Here is a 17,873-nt window from a genome sequence, read left to right as displayed (position 1 = left end):
ACACCCTCTCACAGACATACATGCAGGCAAAACACCAATGAACATAAAATAAAAATGAATTATATATTAAATAAATAAATTTTAAAAAGAAATGTTAATTGCATTTCAAGTAAAAATATTATCGTTTATTTCCTTATTTGACCACCATTTATATATATATATATATGAACTTTGACAAAGGCTTTGCTTACATTTTTGTGGAACATGGCCAAGAAATATGCTTTAGACTGTTCATTTGTTTCACTTGTATTAAATTATCATTAGTATAGAGGCTGGTAAAACCATACAAAAGAAGTGTGTTTGCAGTCACAGCAAAATGAAGAGCCAAAGTTGTGGAAGTTTACCGATTCCTTTTGTTTCTTTTTAAAAAGGGATCTTTATTTTGTCATCCTGGGGGCCATGTGCCAACCAGCATCATGAGATAGAGACAAGAAATAAAGGTACAGAAAAGCAGGATGCACCAAAACAGATGTGTTTAAATTAACAAGTGACAATTCGTGCAAAAGTCTCACAACAGCTGTCTCCTGAGGTGGACAGGGAGGACTCTGAAGACCCACCAGACTTAGTTGCTCAGAGGTTGTTGAGCAACCCCAGAAAACCTCAGAGGGACCACTCCTTCACGCCGGCGCAGGCCACCCCGGCTTGCCCGCTGTTGCCTCATGGAGGGTGCTCTTCCTTGGGCAGTGCCTGCAGCTGGGGACCTGGCGGGTGTGCTTTGGAGGTACTGGAAGGCACTCTGGCGGCCTACCTGCCTCTCTGCGCAGTTAAAGGTCAGGGCAACTCCCACATTGCTCTTCATGATTCTGGAGGAGCCATCGGAAGTGCCATCAAAACACCGGCCAAGTGCAATCTCCTTAGCTGTGCGAGGGTCCTGGTCAGTGACCGTGTAGATACCGTAATTATGGCCCAGGGGGTCCAGGGGTGCCAGCATGGTATACTCACTGGTGTCATTGTTGACTGCTAGCGGAAGGTGGTTGACCAGGTACTCATGCAGCATAGAGTTAACACTGGCCCGATGGCAGCTGCCCTGGGGGATGACCTTCACTAACGTGCGGTCTACACGATCTTGGTCATAGAGCATTCCACTGCACTTGAACTCCAGGCAGGCAGATGAGACATTAGGCTGGTCTCTGTCCCGAGTACTCTTCACATCTCGGATCCCATAGAGCTTCCCCACGGTCTGCCGGTGGGTGCCCCCCATGTTGCGGGATCGTACATTCACCTCCAGGGGCCCCACAATCTTTACCTTGATGTAGCAGGCCCTGAACTCCATTGGCTTGGGCCACCATGCCAGGTAGTCTTCAGTCCAGCTCATGGGGTCATCTTCATTGAAAGGAACTGTGTTGTAGTCATAGCGATCCCCTTCAATCTGATAGAACCGGAAGTGGGCCGCACTGGGCGGTGCCTCTTCACACGCCCGAAGGTTCTCAAAGGCGTAGATGGGTCCATTGCTCTCTTCAGCTGAGTTAGGTCTCGGCTTGGCCATACTGATTTGGAAAGCCGTCTTTTTAACCCGTGGATCCTCATGGTCTGTCCGACGGTATTTAAGTTTGTTGAGGTAGGGTTGAGGGACACCAATTGCATTTGGGTTGAATTTAGGAGAAGACTCTACTGCCTCTAGTTCTTCTCCAGAAAGGCTTGCCAAGACATAGACGGAGTAAGCGTCAGGGGACTGGTCATCACAGAAGGCAGGCAGGCAAGCCCCATTGGGGCCTGTGATGACACTGTCAAATCGGCCCCAGGCCCTGGGGTTAGATGAGAAGCCAGTTCTGGGCTCCAGATTGATCACCGAGACTACAACCCCCTGGATTTGCTCACTGGGCAAGAACCTCTCACTCCGGTAAGTTCTCACCTTGATGAAGCACCTTCGGCTTTCAGGGACGTCCAGGTTAAAGAGCCTTCTCTCTCGGATCTCCATGTTGCCCACTAGGAAGGTTCTCTCTTCCCTCTTGTTCCTCCTCTGGCTTTCAAATTTGAAATCGCCTTCCTCTTCCCACAGTCCTGTGTCTGGGTTGAGTGACCAGAGTTTCATGGCTGGCACATGCTCTGGCATCTTGACCTGGGTCGAGTCAAGGTGGACCTTCACCTTGCCAGCATTGAGTGACTCAGAAGTGGCCTCGTCTCTGAAGTCCACTGAGAACATACCGTATGTTCGAAGGGGAAAGGTGTCTCCTTCATCATTGATGAAGTTCAGGTCACTCTGGGCAGCTGTGGCCGTGGAAATATTCCGAGGATCCAAGAAGGTCACACTGGCCTTCACCTTTCCTGTGAAGGGCTCCCCATTCTGCCTATAGAAACTTTTGGATGGAATCTCCAGTTCAGCCACAGGGTCTTCACCAGCCACCTCTCCCAGGGGGATAATGTTGGTTTCCATGGCTTCCAGTGTGATGGGCTCTTTCTGCCGAAGCATCTTGATCTCATGGAACACTGCACTCCCCTTTCTGTTGAAGGGCAGCACTTTGGTAGTATTGACAAACTTCTGCAGCCTGTCAACAAAGGTGAGCACCAGCCTCTCCGTATCCTGGGGGATGTGGAGGGTGAATGTGCCCTTGTAGCCAGTCATGCTCACACGGTTATTCCCCATGTACACATGGCCAAAGCGCATGGGCTCCCCGTTGTCAGCCGCACTGACTCGGCCCCTCACGATGCTCCGTGTCTCTGCACATCGCTGGCAGCTGCACTCCATGGCCACCTTGGTGGGTAGTGTGTACCCACTGCACTGGATCTCCCTCTCTTCTGTTCTGGAGATGCCACAACAGTTCTCCACAGCATCCCGGCACCGGATCCCGTTGTCTTGCTGCCCTGCACAGGTCTTGATCGGGCAGCGGCCTACATCATAGTAGAAGGAGTTGGTGGCATTCTGGAAGCAGTCGTGGGGCAGCCGGATAAGATAGCTCTCAGGGATTGGGTTGCAAGGACTCTCGTCATGTGCTAAAGAAGAAATGGTGTGGATGTTAAAGTGTAAATTCATGTCTTACACAGAGTATTTCAACTCAATGTGTTCTCTCTCTCTCTCTCTCTCTCTCTCTCTCTCTCCCTCTCCCTCTCCCTCTCCCTCTCCCTCTCCCTCTCCCTCTCCCTCTCCCTCTCTCTCTCATCTCTCTCTATTTTGTTTTTGTTTTGCTGAAACTGGATCTCACATAGCCCAGGTTGGCCTCAAACTTGTGCTGTAGCCTAGGATGATCTTAAATTTATGATCCTTCTGCCTCTACCACCCAAGTGCTGGGATTGCTAAGTATGTGCCTCCAAGTTGGTGTGTGTGTGTGTGTGTGTGTGTGTGTGTGTGTGTGTGTGTGTGTGTGTGGTGGTGGTGGTGGTAGTGCTGGGAATTGAACTCAGTGCCTTGTGTATGCTAGACAATTGCTCTACCACTGAGCCACATCCCTTCCTTTCTACAGTTTTCCAAGGACTTATATGTCTGCAACCGTGACTCTCACAGAACTTTCTTGGGGATATGGGACAGCTATTACTAACCCTGTTTTATACATGCACGAGGAAACAATAGTTACTAAGGTCAGTAGAATAGCAGTTCTCAATGGAGGGATCTTGAAAATGTGTGAGGGTGTTTTGAGATTATCAGCAAAATTGGAGGCGTTGTTGGCATTTAAGAGAAAGGAGCTATTCATGACCTGTGTCCTGCAATGATTGGCACTTCCTGCATCCTCAGGGATTTTCATGCATCTCAGGAAACATTCATGTAGGCAGAAACCCTGTTTTTGTTGTTTTTATTTTGTATACATGGGTGTTTTGCCTGTGTGTTTCTGTGCTTACAGAGGCCAGAAGACTGTCCATGGAGGCCAGAAGATGGCATTGGATCCCCTGGAACTGGAGTTACAGATGGTTTTAAGTTACCATGTAGGAATATAACCTGGGTTCTCTGGAAGAGTAGCCAGTGCTTTTAACCACTGAGCCATCTCTGTAACCCCAGAAATCCTGTTTTACCTGGGCATGGTGACACACACTTATAATCCTAGCACTTGGGAGGTAGAGGCAGAAGGATCATAAACTCAAGGTCATTCTTGGCCATATAATGAGTTTGAGGCCAGCATGGGCTATATAAAACCTTGTCTCAAAACAAACAAACAAACAAAAACAAGCCCTGTTTAAAGTAATGGCAGCCTGGTGTTTTCCCCATGGCCTCTGCCATACACTGAAGTTCTCAAGACTTCAACTACCACATGAATCAATATGACTCCACTTTGCTTAGCTTGGAACAATGCCCAGAATTGTTTCTCAATTGGAAAAAAATGATGTCTTTATAATAGTCGTATTCAAAGACTAAACCACTGGGATGCCACCTCTGTACCCATCAACCTTTATAGGTCACATCCACGGTCACTCTTGAGTAAGCACAGATGTCAGCTCTCTCTTCTTAGTTCTTGTGCCAAAGCTTTTAGCTGTTGACACAATTCTATTTCGCATTAACACCATTTTCTCTTTAGTTCCCCTTTACATTAAACCCAAAGCAGTGTACACACATATTTGGAAAGAATATGTAGTCGTTATCTGTCAACTGAACTTCCGAATAGTAAAGTATCATGAAAGGATCACTGTGGCAGCAGGGTGTGTTGCTGTGACGGCGGGCACACGCCTCGCTTCCTCCACTAAAGGCCCTTTGCCTTGTCTGTTCTGAGGTCTGTTGCTCAATTTTCTTGGAGTCTGTGAAATATTCCATAATTCTTCCAATGAATTTTCATTTCCTCTGCTTTGTTTTATTCTGTTTAGGCCAATTCCTAAGACATCCTCTTCCCCTCACTGTCCAAGACAGGTTTGGTAGGCCTTTGGCTTGAAGTCCTTGCCCCTCCAGTTTTCTTCTAGAAGCCAGCTTTAATCAGGTCACCCTTTCTATAACACATGCTCAGGCCCTTGCTTCTATAGCCCCACAATCCATAACACTTCTCCCTCCACACACTGTGCTGAGGCTTCTCTAAGATCAGGACTGGCCAACCTTCACTGCAAAGCAGAATGAAGTGAGGAGCTTTGAAGCCATGCATGTCCAGGCCACACCTCAGACAACAATCAGACTCCTGGGGGTCACTGCACAATATCAGTTTGGGGGTTTTTATTTTTGGAGGATTTTTGAGATAAAGTCTCATACAGTCAAGGCTAGCCTTGAACCCACCATGTAAGAGAAGATGACCTTGAATTCCTGATCCTCCCCCTACCTCCCAAATGCTGGGATTACAGGCATGTGCTACCATGCCTTAGCTACCTGGAAAGTGTCTATTTCTTGTCTATTAGGGCCTGGGGCTCCTATTTTAGCTACATTTTTTTTTTTCTGAATTTCAGGGGCAAGTTGACAGGATCCCATGTAGCCAAAGCTATCTCAAACTGATTATGCAGCTGCTGCTGATCGTGACCTTCTGACCCCCTACTTTCATCTTCTGGGTTTTTGCAGTGCTGGGGACTGAACCAAGGGCTTCATTCATGCTAGACAAGTACTGTGCCAACTGAGCAGCATCCCCAGGCCCTACATGTTTTTGTCTTGATTGAATTTTTTTTTTTTTTTTGGTTTTTCGAGACAAGGTTTCTCTGTGTAGCTTTGCGCCTTTCCTGGGACTCACTTGGTAGCCCAGGCTGGCCTCGAACTCACAGAGATCCGCCTGGCTCTGCCTCCCGAGTGCTGGGATTAAAGGCGTGCGCCACCACCGCCCGGCTTTTGATTGAATTTTATTTACATTTCTATACACACACACACACACACACACACACACACACACACCTCAAATGATGGTGCTGCAACAGCAAGATGTAGCTCTTCATTATATCCCGGAGAGCCTGGTACTGTACACATCATAGAAAACCCCAAGCTTTTCCTGCCCAGTGATGCCGACTGGAGTAGTGCTCAGCCACCCCTGTTGTAGACCCAGGGCCCCTGAGACCCACACAGGCTTACCGATGACAGTCAGCTGGGCAACCTTGGACTTCACAGCCCCAGCATCACTCTGTGCCTTACAGAAGTACTCCCCTGCCTGGTCCTGCTGCAGGTTCCTCAGCACCAGCTTGCTCTCATGCTTGTAGAGGGAGGGATCCAGCAATGTGTTGTTGTGGTACCTGTAAGGATGCAGAGGTAGAGCCCCAGTGGGCCACAAGAGGAGAGGTAAACCTGAAGATGTGCCAGGAAGCAGGGGACTGAGGATGGTTCACTTTCACTTGACTTGCCCAAGAGCACCTGATTGGTTGGGAGTTGGGAAACTGCTTCTAAGCCCCAGCCCCACCTCTTAATTGATGGGGGATCTTTAGACAAATCCTCTCACCTCTCTGAATTACAGCTTCCTGCTCTGTAAAACAAGAGCACTGATCTCCAACTGACCTCCCAGAACTGTTGGCATTCTAAACAAGCTAGTGGCAATATGTGCTTATTGGAGGGTAAAGAACTCACCCCTAGCATTGGGGATTCTGACCTTGCTGGGGGAAGCAGAACTGAAGAATCTTGCTGATTGGTATAAGAACATGCATGTTAGGACCCTATCTAAGGTCAAGAGACATTTTGGAGACAGGCATGGTGGTGCATGCTTTAATCCTAGCACTCAGGAGGCAGAGATAGGTGAATCTCTGAATTTGAGGCCAGCTTGGTGTACAGATCGAGTTCCAGGAGAACCAGGGCTACATAGAGAAATCCAATCTCAGAGAGAGAGAAAGAGAGAAGAGAGAAAGAGAGAGAGAGAGAGAGAGAGAGAGAGAGAGAGAGAGAGAGAGATGTTTTGGGAGAGTGAGCTGAGCTTTGAGGTGTAAGAGGGCTGGCTGGTTGTCTGGGCAACAACTCTGCAGACCCCCCACTTGTAAACGCCATTATTCAGGCTCTGCACCAGTAGCCCACATGTGCCTTTATTCTATGAGCCATTGCTACAGTTTGGTCTAGACACAAGGCAGGCAAGCCCCGATTTCTGAGAGAACTGGGGAGGGTGGCTGAGAGAATACACACCAGAAGTACTGGTCTGGACTGGGTTTCCCTGTGGCCTTGCAGCACAAGGCCACACTCTGCCCGGCCCGCCGCGCTTTCGTCTCCGGGTTCATTACAATGTATGGAGTCTCTGGGGGAGAAGATGAGAAACGGTGTCTGGGTTTCTTACTTTGTGACAGGCTCTAGAGAGCCCTGCTTTCTCAGGGTCTTCGGCGGTATTGAAATTGTATGGATTTATCCTGCCCCCTGCCCATCTCTGGTGTCCCCCTAATACCCAAAGGAACTGACCACCGGTGGATTCCCCTCCTCCACCCTCTCCATCTGGGACCTGTTCCCAAACTTCTCTGGTAGCCTCTGGATGGGACAGTGGAGAATGCTGGGTCCTGGTGCCAGCCACACTCTAAGTGCTACAAAGGATAGAGCCAAGTGGTTCACTTGGGCACTATTCATGATCTTCTGCCCCCAGCAGAACAGGGTTTTTGTTTTGAACTATTCTACACCATTTCTGAACTTCCCAAGCTCCTCTAGGACCTACAAACCTTTGTGGTAATTGACTGTTTTAGACAAGGTAGTCAGGGAATCCTCATGCCTCAGGGTGCTGGACCTACCAATATCTAGTAGAAGAACACTCTACCCTAAGTACACACAGCAAGTGCCAAAGCCCCGAGGCAGGGATGTATCTATACTTGAGAAGCAGACAAAGAAGCCATTGTGGCTATAACAGATTGATTCTGCACAGTAGGAATAAAGAAAAAAAAATTAGGGAAAGCCAGAGGATATAGGGCTTGTGGGTCATAGCAAACATTTTACACTGAGTGAGCTGGGGAAGGAACTTTCAACTTTGTAACCCTCCTACCACAGGGCACTTAGTCACCTGCCCTCACAAACTCTGCGTTGACGGTGGCTGACTTCAGGCTAGTCTTGGGCATTGTGAGCACAATCGGAGCAAACTTGGTCTTGGTGATTTTCAGGATGCTCTTGCCATCAGGACACAAGCCGGGAACTCGGAACCTCCCTCTACTGTCTGTCTGGGTTAGCATCTTTGGTGCCTTGGCCAGCAGGTAGACAGTGGCCCCCGGAGCTGGGGCACCTCCAGGGAGGGAGATGGCCCCATGAAGCATGAAGTCCTGGCACATGCAGGCATCACAGTCAGCATTCACCTGGCCCATGGGGCAGGTCAGGTCACAGGCTGTGGGACAAGGAGCCATATCAGCAGGGCTTTATGGATTCTGACCCATCTTCCCTCCTATCCCAGCCTGATGCTCACGCACCCTTCCTTTCTTCCTTGGGTCTTTCTTAAGTCCTTCTTACTGCCTGTACAACTAATTCCTATTCACCCTTCAGATTTAGCCCAGGAAACTTCCTCTATACAACTTCCTGGTTTCTTTTCTTTTCTTTCTTTTTTCCTTCCTTCCTTCCTTTCTTTTCTTTCTTTCTTTCTTTCTTTCTCTCTTTCTTTCTTTCTTTTTTTTTTTTTTTTTTTTTTTCAGGACAGGGTTTCTCTGTGTAGCTTTGGAGCCTGTCCTGGATCTCGCTCTGTAGACCAGGCTGGCCTCAAACTCACTAAGATCCACCTGCCTCTGCCTCCTGAGTGCTGGGATTAAAGGTGTACACCACCACCCGGCTTTCTCCTCTCTCTCTCTCTCATTCTTTCTTTCTTCTTTTGTTTTGTGTGTGTGTGTGTGTGTGTGTGTGTGTGTGTGTGTGTGTGTGTAGGGTTCAAGACAGGTTTTCTCTGTGTAGTCCTGGCTATCCTGTAGACCAGGTTTGTCTTGAACTCAGAGATCCATCTGCCTCTGCCTCCCAAATGCTGGGATTAAAGGCCTGCACCCCCACTGCCCAGATGATTTCTTAAGCTGTGATAATTGACAATGCCCTGTGTTCCTAGCTGTCTTGTATATCTCCCATCAGAGCAAATGACCTGCTCAGGTAGGGATAGATGAGTGAAGGAATGACTCAGTCTTTCACTGACCCTCTAGCCCATCCTTCAAGCTATTTCAACCTCACCTATCACAGAAGCCCAGTGCGCAGAGGGAGGCAGGTACCTGTGCAGGCCTGGCTCACACAGAGCTGGCCCTCCTCGGTGGCCTCACTGCACAGTGACACTGTCTGTGCCAAGCACGTGCGGGTACGGGTCTGGACCCCGGTGTGACCACAGGCAGCTGAGCACTTGCTCCAGGGAGACCAAGGACTCCAGATGTGCTCTGTATCTCGTCGCAAGGACCCTAGAAGATGAGAGCAGCAGAAGTCACTTTCTTCCTCAGGGGGATTGGGTCAGGAAGTCTGACCCCACAAGTGTTTCTTCTCTGGTGCGGGAGCACAAGGCCCCTACTGACATCAGAAGCCTCACTGATATTTCTATTTATTTCAATTAATTAAAAATAAATTTTGAGACAGTCTCATGTAACCAAGACTGGCCTCCAATGTCTGATCCTCCTGCCTCTACCTTCTGATTGCTGTAATTATAAGGAGGCAGGTTACCACATATCCAGTTTAGGTGTTGTTGGAGACAAAACCTATTGCTTTGTGGATGCTAAGCCAGCACTTGACCAACTGAGCTACAACCCAGCCCTACAATGATTTTTTTTTTCTAACAAGGGAATTTAAGAGTCTTGAGGAAGTAATGTTTCTAACTCGCACAGAGGCAACATATGGGTGAAAGGTTTTTTGTTTTGTTTTGTTTTGTTTTGTTTTTGTCCTTCACTGTTGCCTTAGGACCTATGTTGTCGGCGGCCCATCATCCTCCACTAGTGTGAAAACAACCACATGCTCCCTGAAGACAGGCTCCCTGGGAATTCAGGGCCTGTAGTTCACAATGACCCAAACAGCCAGACTCCTGCCTACGTCCTCACTTCTCTCCTGCAGCCTGTGCATAAAAAGGAGGCTCAACCCTTACTGGAGAGAACAGCTGGGCTCCCAACAGCATAAAACCATCACAGGCTCTGGGGTCTGCAGCATCAGTCTGTATCGACAGGCAGAGCCCCGGGGCAGGGTGCCCGTCCAGAGTGCAGGCCTGCAGCAGGTCACTTAATGTCTGCATTGTCCAGTGTGTGGACAGAGTAGAGTATAAAGAACATGGATTCTGCAAGCATGGACGTGGTTCAAATCCCTGTGTAGCACTTAGCTGTGTAGCTGGTGGACTAACTTGACTTCTCTAAGCCTCGTGTGGCCTGTTGAGATAGCAATGTCTCAAGGTCAATTGCCAAGGCTGAATAATGAGGGTAGCCAGCATCTTGTACACAGAAATTGTAGCAGCAGTTGACGTTTAGTGAACCTGGGCTCAACTGCTTCGTTAATTATCTCACGTAAGCTTCATCAAAACTCCCACGAATGGAGGGATGGCACTTGGAAAGCTGAGTCAGATGATTATAGGGACTAGTTTGAGCTACATAGTAAGTTTGAGGCCAGCCTAAACTATGCAGTGAGACTTTAATAGCAAAACTAAAAAAAAAAAATTAAAAATTGTAAACCCTTAAGATACACTATTACTCCTGTTCCACATGTAAGAGGCCAATAGCTATAATCCTCTAACAGAAGGATCATGAGTTTAAGGCCAGTCTGGGTAGTTTATCAAGATTCTCTCAAAACAAAAATACAGAAAAAAATTTTTTTAAGAGAACTAGGAATGCAGCTCTGTGAAAGAGCGCTTGCCTAGCATATGAAGGGCCTTACATCAAATCCCTAACACTGAGGAACATGTGAGAACATAAGACTAAGGAGCCTCAAAAAACTGTCTAAAATATGCAGCTGGGCATAGAGGAACATGGCTGTAATCTCAACATTCTGGAGAGAGGCAGGAGGGTCAGGAGTTCAAGGATAGCCTGGGCTACATAATGATTCCCAGGCAGACTAGGGCTAGACCCTACTTCCCCCCGCCCCCCAAAAAAAGGAGGAGGAAGAAAGAGGACTGGGGATGCAGCTCATAGAACGCTCGCCTGATACACATACAGCTGTGGGTTGGAGACCCAGCCCCTAGGCCTGGTGCTACATGCCTAGAGTCCCAGCACTTGGGAGCTGGCACCATCAGGAGGATCTGAAGTTCAAGGTCATCCAAGTCTACATAGGAAGTTCAGGGCCAGCCTGGGCTATAGGAATACAGTTGCTCTAGGCTTGTTTCCCTATGTTTATAATCCCAGCTACGTGGGACAGAGGCTGGAGAATCACATGTTGTAAGACCTGCCTGGGCAACTTAGTGAAACCCTATCTCATTATTTAAAAAATAAATAAATAGATAAAAGGGCAGAAGGCTGGAGATGTAGCTCAGTAGTAGAGGGCTTGCCTAACGTAATGTCCTGGGTCCAATCCCCAGTACCACAAAAATAAATAATGAATAAATAAACAACACAGTTGTACACAGCAAGCTAGAGTCAAACCCCAGAAGTTAGACAAGCGCCATCTTCCCTACGGAGTCACTGGAATGCAACACAACAGGTTGGCTGGAGCAGTTCTGGGGCCCTTATCACACTAATGAGACTCTGTAGCTGTTACAAGACTGGGAGCCTATGCAGGTATGTGCTATCCGGATCCTGGCCTCTCCTGGGCCAAGGCTGCCCAGAGGCAAGGGCTGGGGCCATTCAGACTCACCTGGTGGGCAGAGGAAGCGCACTGTATAATTGGAGCAGTTCTGGCCTGGTCTCTGTTCCCTGTTGAGGCACCAGAAGCCCTCACGGGGACTGCCATGGACCACCTGGCCAGTGCTGCCCGCAGGCATCCAGTCAGTGGTCCGGGCCTCTAGCCGCAGGGGACGGGCACACACACGCTCCCCATAGTAGAAGCGAATAGCATCCAATCGCTCATAGTCACCCTGCCCACCTGGGTGGTCGATGTTAAACCAAGTTGTCCACTCACCAGGACCTGAGAGACAGAGCTAGGTTGAGGAGGAACCGTGCCTGAATAGCAGGTGAACTCCAGCTATCCCTTCCTGATGCATCCGGGAGAACCCGCCCTGTTTCTATTCAATCCCCATTTCTCACCCCCACCAACTCTCCAATCCTTTCTCTGCCTTACAATGTGGAGCCCTCCATCCCAGCTCTCATCAGCCTGGTGGGCCATGCTAGGGACTTGCTGTCTAATCTGTTTCTCCCACTCTACCCCTTTCTAACACTGTACATGGGGTAAGCTTTTTTCCATGTGGCTTGGACCACAGCATTCTCTGGCACAAAAATCTCTTAGCAAGTCAGCGAGGGTGTCGGTGAGACTCTGCTATTTTTCCACGCTCGTGTACCCCTTCCATCCCCACCAGCTCTAGCGTGCTAGCACCCCGTTTCTGGAAGACATCAGGCAGCTTCCTGACTCTGAGCTTTTCTTATACTGCACTCTTCTGCCTGGTGAGAACAGCCAAGTGTCTCGTTAAAGTATAGTTTCCATGAAACCCTAACTTCCGCCCCAGGCTTCGGAGACGGACCTAGCAAGCTCAGTAAAGACCCCCTCCCAACTCTCCCTGCTCTGATGGAGACTCACTCTCCAGGGAGTCAGCAGGCTTGGCAAAGGTGTTAGAGGTCCTCTTCGCAGGCTGGACTCTTCTCACTGACTGGGAAAGCATCTGTCTCCCTGCAGGACAGAAGAAGAAGAGAAGCCAGGGCTCACAGGGTTTGAAGATGCAGAGAGCTGGTCTGGAGAGGTGGATTCAGCATGAACCCCGAGCATGGGTCCAAATCCCCACTGGGCCACTCACTGCTGTGAACCTCCCCAAGCGCTTTATTTCTCGGCCTGTTTCCCATAAAACACACCGAGGCTGGCATGGAGGGCATGCTCGACAAATGACAATTCCCTTTTCAGTCTTGTTCTAGAAATGGATGAGCAGCTGGACTTTTTACATGCATGTAATCTCAGCACCTGGGAAGTGGAGGAGGCAGGAGTGTCGGAGGTTCAAGGACAGCTTTGGCTACATAGTAAGTTCCTGGCCAGCCTAAGCTACATGAGACTCTGTCTCAAAAAAAAAAAAAAAAAAAAAAGAGAGAGAGAGAGAGAGAGAGAGAGAGACCAAACCTAGCGGTGCATGCTTTTAATCTCAGCACTTGGCTAGACTGGTCAACCAGGCTACATAAACCCTATCTCCAAAAAAAAAAAAAAGAAAAAAGAAAAAAAGAAAGGAAGATGGGGGTGTCAGCAGGAGTAGGAGGACAAGAGAGGGCAATGGGAATTAATTTTATCAAGATATACCACACGGGGCTGGAGAGATGGCTCAGAGGTTAAAAGCACCGGCTGCTCTTCCAGAGGTCCTGAGTTCAATTCCCAGCAACCACATGGTGGCTCACAACCATCTAGGATGAAATCAGGTACCCTCTTCTGGCATGTAGGCATACATGCCGGAACACTGCATACATAATAAATAAATAAATTAAAAAAAAAAGATATACCACACATATATGAAAATGATATCATGAAACCCATTCTTACGTATAGTTAGTATATGATAATTAAAAAAAAATTAAGGCCAGAGAGATAGCTTGAGAGGTAAAGGCATTTGCTACCAAGCCTGATACCCTGAGTTCAATCCCAGGGAAGGAGAGAACAGACTCCCCAAGTTATTCTCTGACCTCCCCGCACACATACACACAGGAATAATAAGTCAATACATAAATAAAAATTTTAAATGGGGCCGATGGATACTTCAGGTAGCTAGTAGGTTGAGGCTCCTGCTAGGGAGTCTAGACCTGTCCCAGGGAAGATGGAGCCGTATTTTCCTTTCTTATACAGTGGAGACACTGATTTCCCCTTTGTAAGGTGCTGCTGGCCTGAGGGTCCCATAAAATGAGACACCAGTATCTCTGGAGAGGGCTGCAGACTCTGCCACTTTCTAACTACCCTTGGGCAGGCTATTTAAGCCCCCTGACCCAGTCCTCATAAAAATAGGACAGTTAGGAGTTCATTCACAAAATCCTCAGAACAATGCCATATACTGAATAAATGTTAGCAAGCTATTCTAGCTCAATGCCTGGCACAAAGTGGGGGGAGGGGGGGCTGTCCCTTTCTCTTGATGGGCTGACACTGAAGTCCACCATCCCATAAAGGACTCAGTGAACCTACTGGGCCAGTGATCTTCCCTGTTCCGACCACAGCCTCATGAGCAGAGGGCCCTCAGGACAGGGGCCACCTTCTCTAGCCCTTCTCTACATAAAGCTGGGTTGAGGGCTCCAGAAGCAGAGGAAAGGAGAGCGGAGGCCTGCAAAAGCTTTGAAAGGCAATTAACTCCCAGGCAAGGAGCCAAGTCAGAATTCTCTGTGCTGCTTAATTGGGGTGATGGGAGCCCTTTTAATCAACCTAATCTGATGTCCCCTCCGATGGCTGAATGTTAATCATCTTTACAAACAGCAGCTGCCAAGGTAGTAAAGGCGAGGCAGGAGGCGGGCACACACAGCACTGGCACTGTGGAGGAGCTGCCTTTGTTCCTGCGTCTGTGGTCACGAGCCTGCGGGGCATGCAGCTTTAAAGAGTTGTGAGCAGTCTTTGCAGCAGCAGTGTGATTAGAAATGAGAAGGGGCGAGCGACATGGGAGAGGGAGTGCTCTCCGCGAAGTCCAGACATCTCAGGCCCTCAGCAGCTCCGCCAGGCACCTTCTTTCTGATCTTTGGACCACCTCCAGGAGCAGAGAACAAGCAAACCAGGACAATTTCTGGTGTGTCCATCCAACCTGACTTCAGGGTATAAAGGAACTGAGTTTTCAGGGCCAGAAGAATTTTCATGCAACTGAAAACAGACCAACCCCAAACCTGCTTCTGAGAACTCTGTGGTTCCCCTGTGACTCCCTTTCGCTTTGGCTGCTGGGAGGCTCAGGGCTAAATTTGGTGCACAGGGACAGAAACTTTCCCATCTTTTTTCCTTCTTCCCCATGTGTGACTACTCATCCTGGCCATTTGATTCTGTTCTGTGAATTTTAATACTAAGTATGATCTCAGAGTAGATGCTATCAAACATCCTCAAATCTTCAGGCCAGGCAGATGTTCAGTCCCAGAACAGAAATGACTTCTCTGTGTCAAGTAGAAGCTATGGGAGCAAGCTGAGATTTAGTGTGTACCGAGCACAGTGGTGAACTCCAGGACCAGGAAAGAGAGTACCCAGGTCTTGATTGCTGCCATCTTTCCCTCAAGGCCACGTAGAAATGTCACAGATAGGTGATACTGCTTCACAAAGTTGGGCCTGTGGTTCCCCAGGGATGTTTCATAGAGCCAATGATCTGCAAAGAAGCAAAAGGTATCATATCCCACACTTCTGGATCACTTTTTTTTTTTTTTTTTTGAGACATGGTCTCCTGTAGCTCAGGCTGGCCTCAAATTCAATGTGTACACAAGGATGGTCTTGAACTTCTGATTCTCCAGTTTCCATCTTCTGAGTGCTGGGATACAGTCTGGCTTTATGTGGTGGTAGGGATGGAACCCAGGGCTTCCTTCAAGCTAGGCAAGCACTCTACCAACTAAACTACATCCCAAGCCTGAGTCACATCTCTTATGGCTCCAGCAGAAGTAGCTCTTGACCTCTCCAGGGTGAAGGGTAGATAGAATGGAGTCTTACGGAGGTGACAGCTGCTTGAACGGCCAAACCGAGCTGTTTGGGAGATGTAGAAATGTGCCAGGTTCCACAGCAGGCAGGCCACAAGGGAGGATAGAGATAAAGAAGTTCCTTGACAGTAAGAAGGGCCTGGCTTACTTCCAAGGGCTTCTGGGTAGCTAACTGATCACGTTCAAGACCCAGGCTTTTGTTTCGCTGCCCTTGGATGGGGTTCATAGTTTTGTACAGGTGGCTACGTATTAAGGCCGTGCAGTCCTGGCCCCAGCCACAGTGGGCCCTCTTCGGGTAGACAGGCAGGCTGAAAGTCACCCATGCCTCAGCCGCACCACCTCCAAGAACACATTCCCAGATGTGCACGGGCCACAGCTGGAACCCATTCTGGCCTGTTTGTTTTCGACCTGGCTAGGAGCACCACAGCCAGGAGCCAGCTAAAGGGAACTGGATGGGGTGCATAGCGAGAACCCAGGACTCCCAATAACTGGAAACATAGAGTCAGGGCTGCAGGACCAGGGAGAGGAAAACATGCCCAGACATAATGTTAAAGAACTATGGGGTGGGCATGTGTGGCCCAGGTTCCTCTCAGCTGGGTATTTTTTACCCCATAGTTAGGGCCAACCCAGAATCTGATCTAAAAACCCATTCCCTCCAGTTGCGTATGATGACTTATACCTAAAATCTCAGATTGAGACAGGTAGGTGGCTGTGAGCTGGAGGCCAGCCTGGGCTATTATAGTGAGTTCCAGGATGTCTTTAGCTACAGAGAAAGACTTAAAAAAAAAAAAGTTACCTTCAATTATCAAGTTCGGTGTGGAAGGAACAGGAAGAAAACGTCTCCTTTCTGGAAGAAAAAGATCCCTTAAATTTTTGGATGTCTCAGGAGAGGAACAAACCCACAATGCAGACTGTCTAGCCCTGAAACCGCTGTACCAGGTTGGTTCAGGCTACTTCAAGCTTCCGGGCTCTGAGCAGGCCCGCAAAGCCAGAGACAGCTCCAAGGCTGTCAGAGAGGACAGGGTGGCCTGAGGCACCTTGTGGAAAAGCCATTTCCCATCTGGCAGCCAGCAGAGAGGCTCTCTACAATCCCACCATTTCCTCCCAGTAGGCCTGACATTCAGGCTCCCCAGCCGATGCTCCCCGGAGCTCCTGGACAGTGCACAGTGGCCGGCCACAGGAGGAAAAGGTACAGAGACCAAGATGGGGCCATTGCGGGGACTGTGACTTCAGGTGGGCAGGCCTGAGGCACGACTTTGGATAATAAGGGACAAAAGAGAAGTGTCAAAGCAGAAAAAGGCGTCTTTTGTGGGGGATGAGGTGGTCAGCCAGCAAAAAAAAAAAAAAAAAAAAAAAAAAAAAAAAGAACACTGAGATGTCTATGGATGAGGGTAGGAGCAGAGCCAGGCAGTGAAATGCAGGGATGGGGTGAGAGGGTTGGAGCTCACCGTGTCCTGAACAAGGCTCTTAGCTTGGGGTCCAAGTCTTCTGCACCTCTCCAGCAGTCCAGCCGCAGGCCTTATATAGCACAGCTGGTGGCTAGGGACGTGGCAGCCAGCCACGGGAAGAAGCAGGGAAACCAGATCTGAGCATGAGGCTCCCTCCCTTCCCCACATCCCCAGCAGCTCACAGGGGCAAGAATTTAACATCAAGATCCTTGGGGATATGGGGGGCGGGGTGGGGAAGGATGCCATAGAGCAGGGATGGCCCAAGTGGGCCACAGCCTAGGCACCACAGTCTATGTCAGAGAGACAGGGGTCAGGAGGAAGGCTGGCCATTGGACCCAGTCCTGGGAAAGGGCCAAGGGGAATTCTCCATCTGGGCAGCATTTCATAGCTTGGGATGGTGTGTGCTGGCCTAAGCTTGGTCTGCTGATCCCCTACATTCCCCAGCTGGCCAGCCCATGCACAACAAGATCTTAGCACATACTCCGAACTCTCTTTGGCACACAGGTCACCTCAGCCTCCATGGATGGGTGTGTCTGGTCTGAGCTGGGCAATGACTCAGCTTCTCTGGCCTTTGAAGGAGTACTCAGGGACCCTCAGAAGGGATGAGGGACAAAGATCCTGGGTTACAGGATATCACCTAAGAACAGTTCATCCTTACCCCTCCCCATTTTCATTTGTGTGCCTCCCTGCACCCACCGAGACCAGAGAGATTCAGCATTTGAAGTGCTTTGACCCTGCCGGGTGTTTGTGTGTGTGTGTGTGTGTCTGTGTGTCTGTGTGTCTGCCTGTATGCATGTCTACCAGCAAGCCTGACCCACAGATGACTAAGCAGCTGCCTGTACCTTAGGGCTTCCCCCATCTCCCTCTTGCAGCTCTAGCCTGAGGCTGCCTGTTGTCTTAGGCCATGGCTATCTAACTTTAGCATCATAAGAAACAGCTAGAAGGGACCGGGGTGGGGGAGGTGGGGGTGTGTGTGTGTGGTTCCATTGGTAGAGCACTTGCCTGACCTGAACAAAGCCCTGA

At 49.1% G+C, this 17,873-nt stretch overlaps 1 protein-coding gene across 2 annotated transcripts; it reads right to left on the bottom strand.

The window, feature by feature from the left end:
• Positions 1 to 445: 445 nt before the first annotated feature.
• Positions 446 to 16,973, bottom strand: Cilp (cartilage intermediate layer protein). 2 transcript variants are annotated; one of them, XM_059268114.1, is made up of 10 exons: positions 16,851 to 16,973; positions 16,199 to 16,249; positions 14,922 to 15,080; positions 12,365 to 12,454; positions 11,489 to 11,758; positions 8,950 to 9,129; positions 7,779 to 8,093; positions 6,926 to 7,034; positions 5,897 to 6,054; positions 446 to 2,931 (listed from the first exon to the last, which is right to left on the bottom strand). In XM_059268114.1, the coding sequence occupies exons 3-10, from the start codon at positions 14,980 to 14,982 to the stop codon at positions 563 to 565; spliced, it is 3,552 nt and encodes a 1,183-aa protein (XP_059124097.1). In that variant the 5' UTR covers positions 14,983 to 15,080; positions 16,199 to 16,249; positions 16,851 to 16,973; the 3' UTR covers positions 446 to 562. The 2 variants fall into 2 exon arrangements, with proteins under 2 accessions (XP_059124097.1, XP_059124098.1); XM_059268115.1 differs by lacking the exon at positions 11,489 to 11,758.
• Positions 16,974 to 17,873: the final 900 nt, after the last annotated feature.

The sequence above is a fragment of the Peromyscus eremicus genome, chromosome 7 (genome assembly GCF_949786415.1).
Source record: "Peromyscus eremicus chromosome 7, PerEre_H2_v1, whole genome shotgun sequence".
NCBI classification, from domain to species: domain Eukaryota; kingdom Metazoa; phylum Chordata; class Mammalia; order Rodentia; family Cricetidae; genus Peromyscus; species Peromyscus eremicus.
This window is presented reverse-complemented; position numbering and strand designations above follow the sequence as displayed.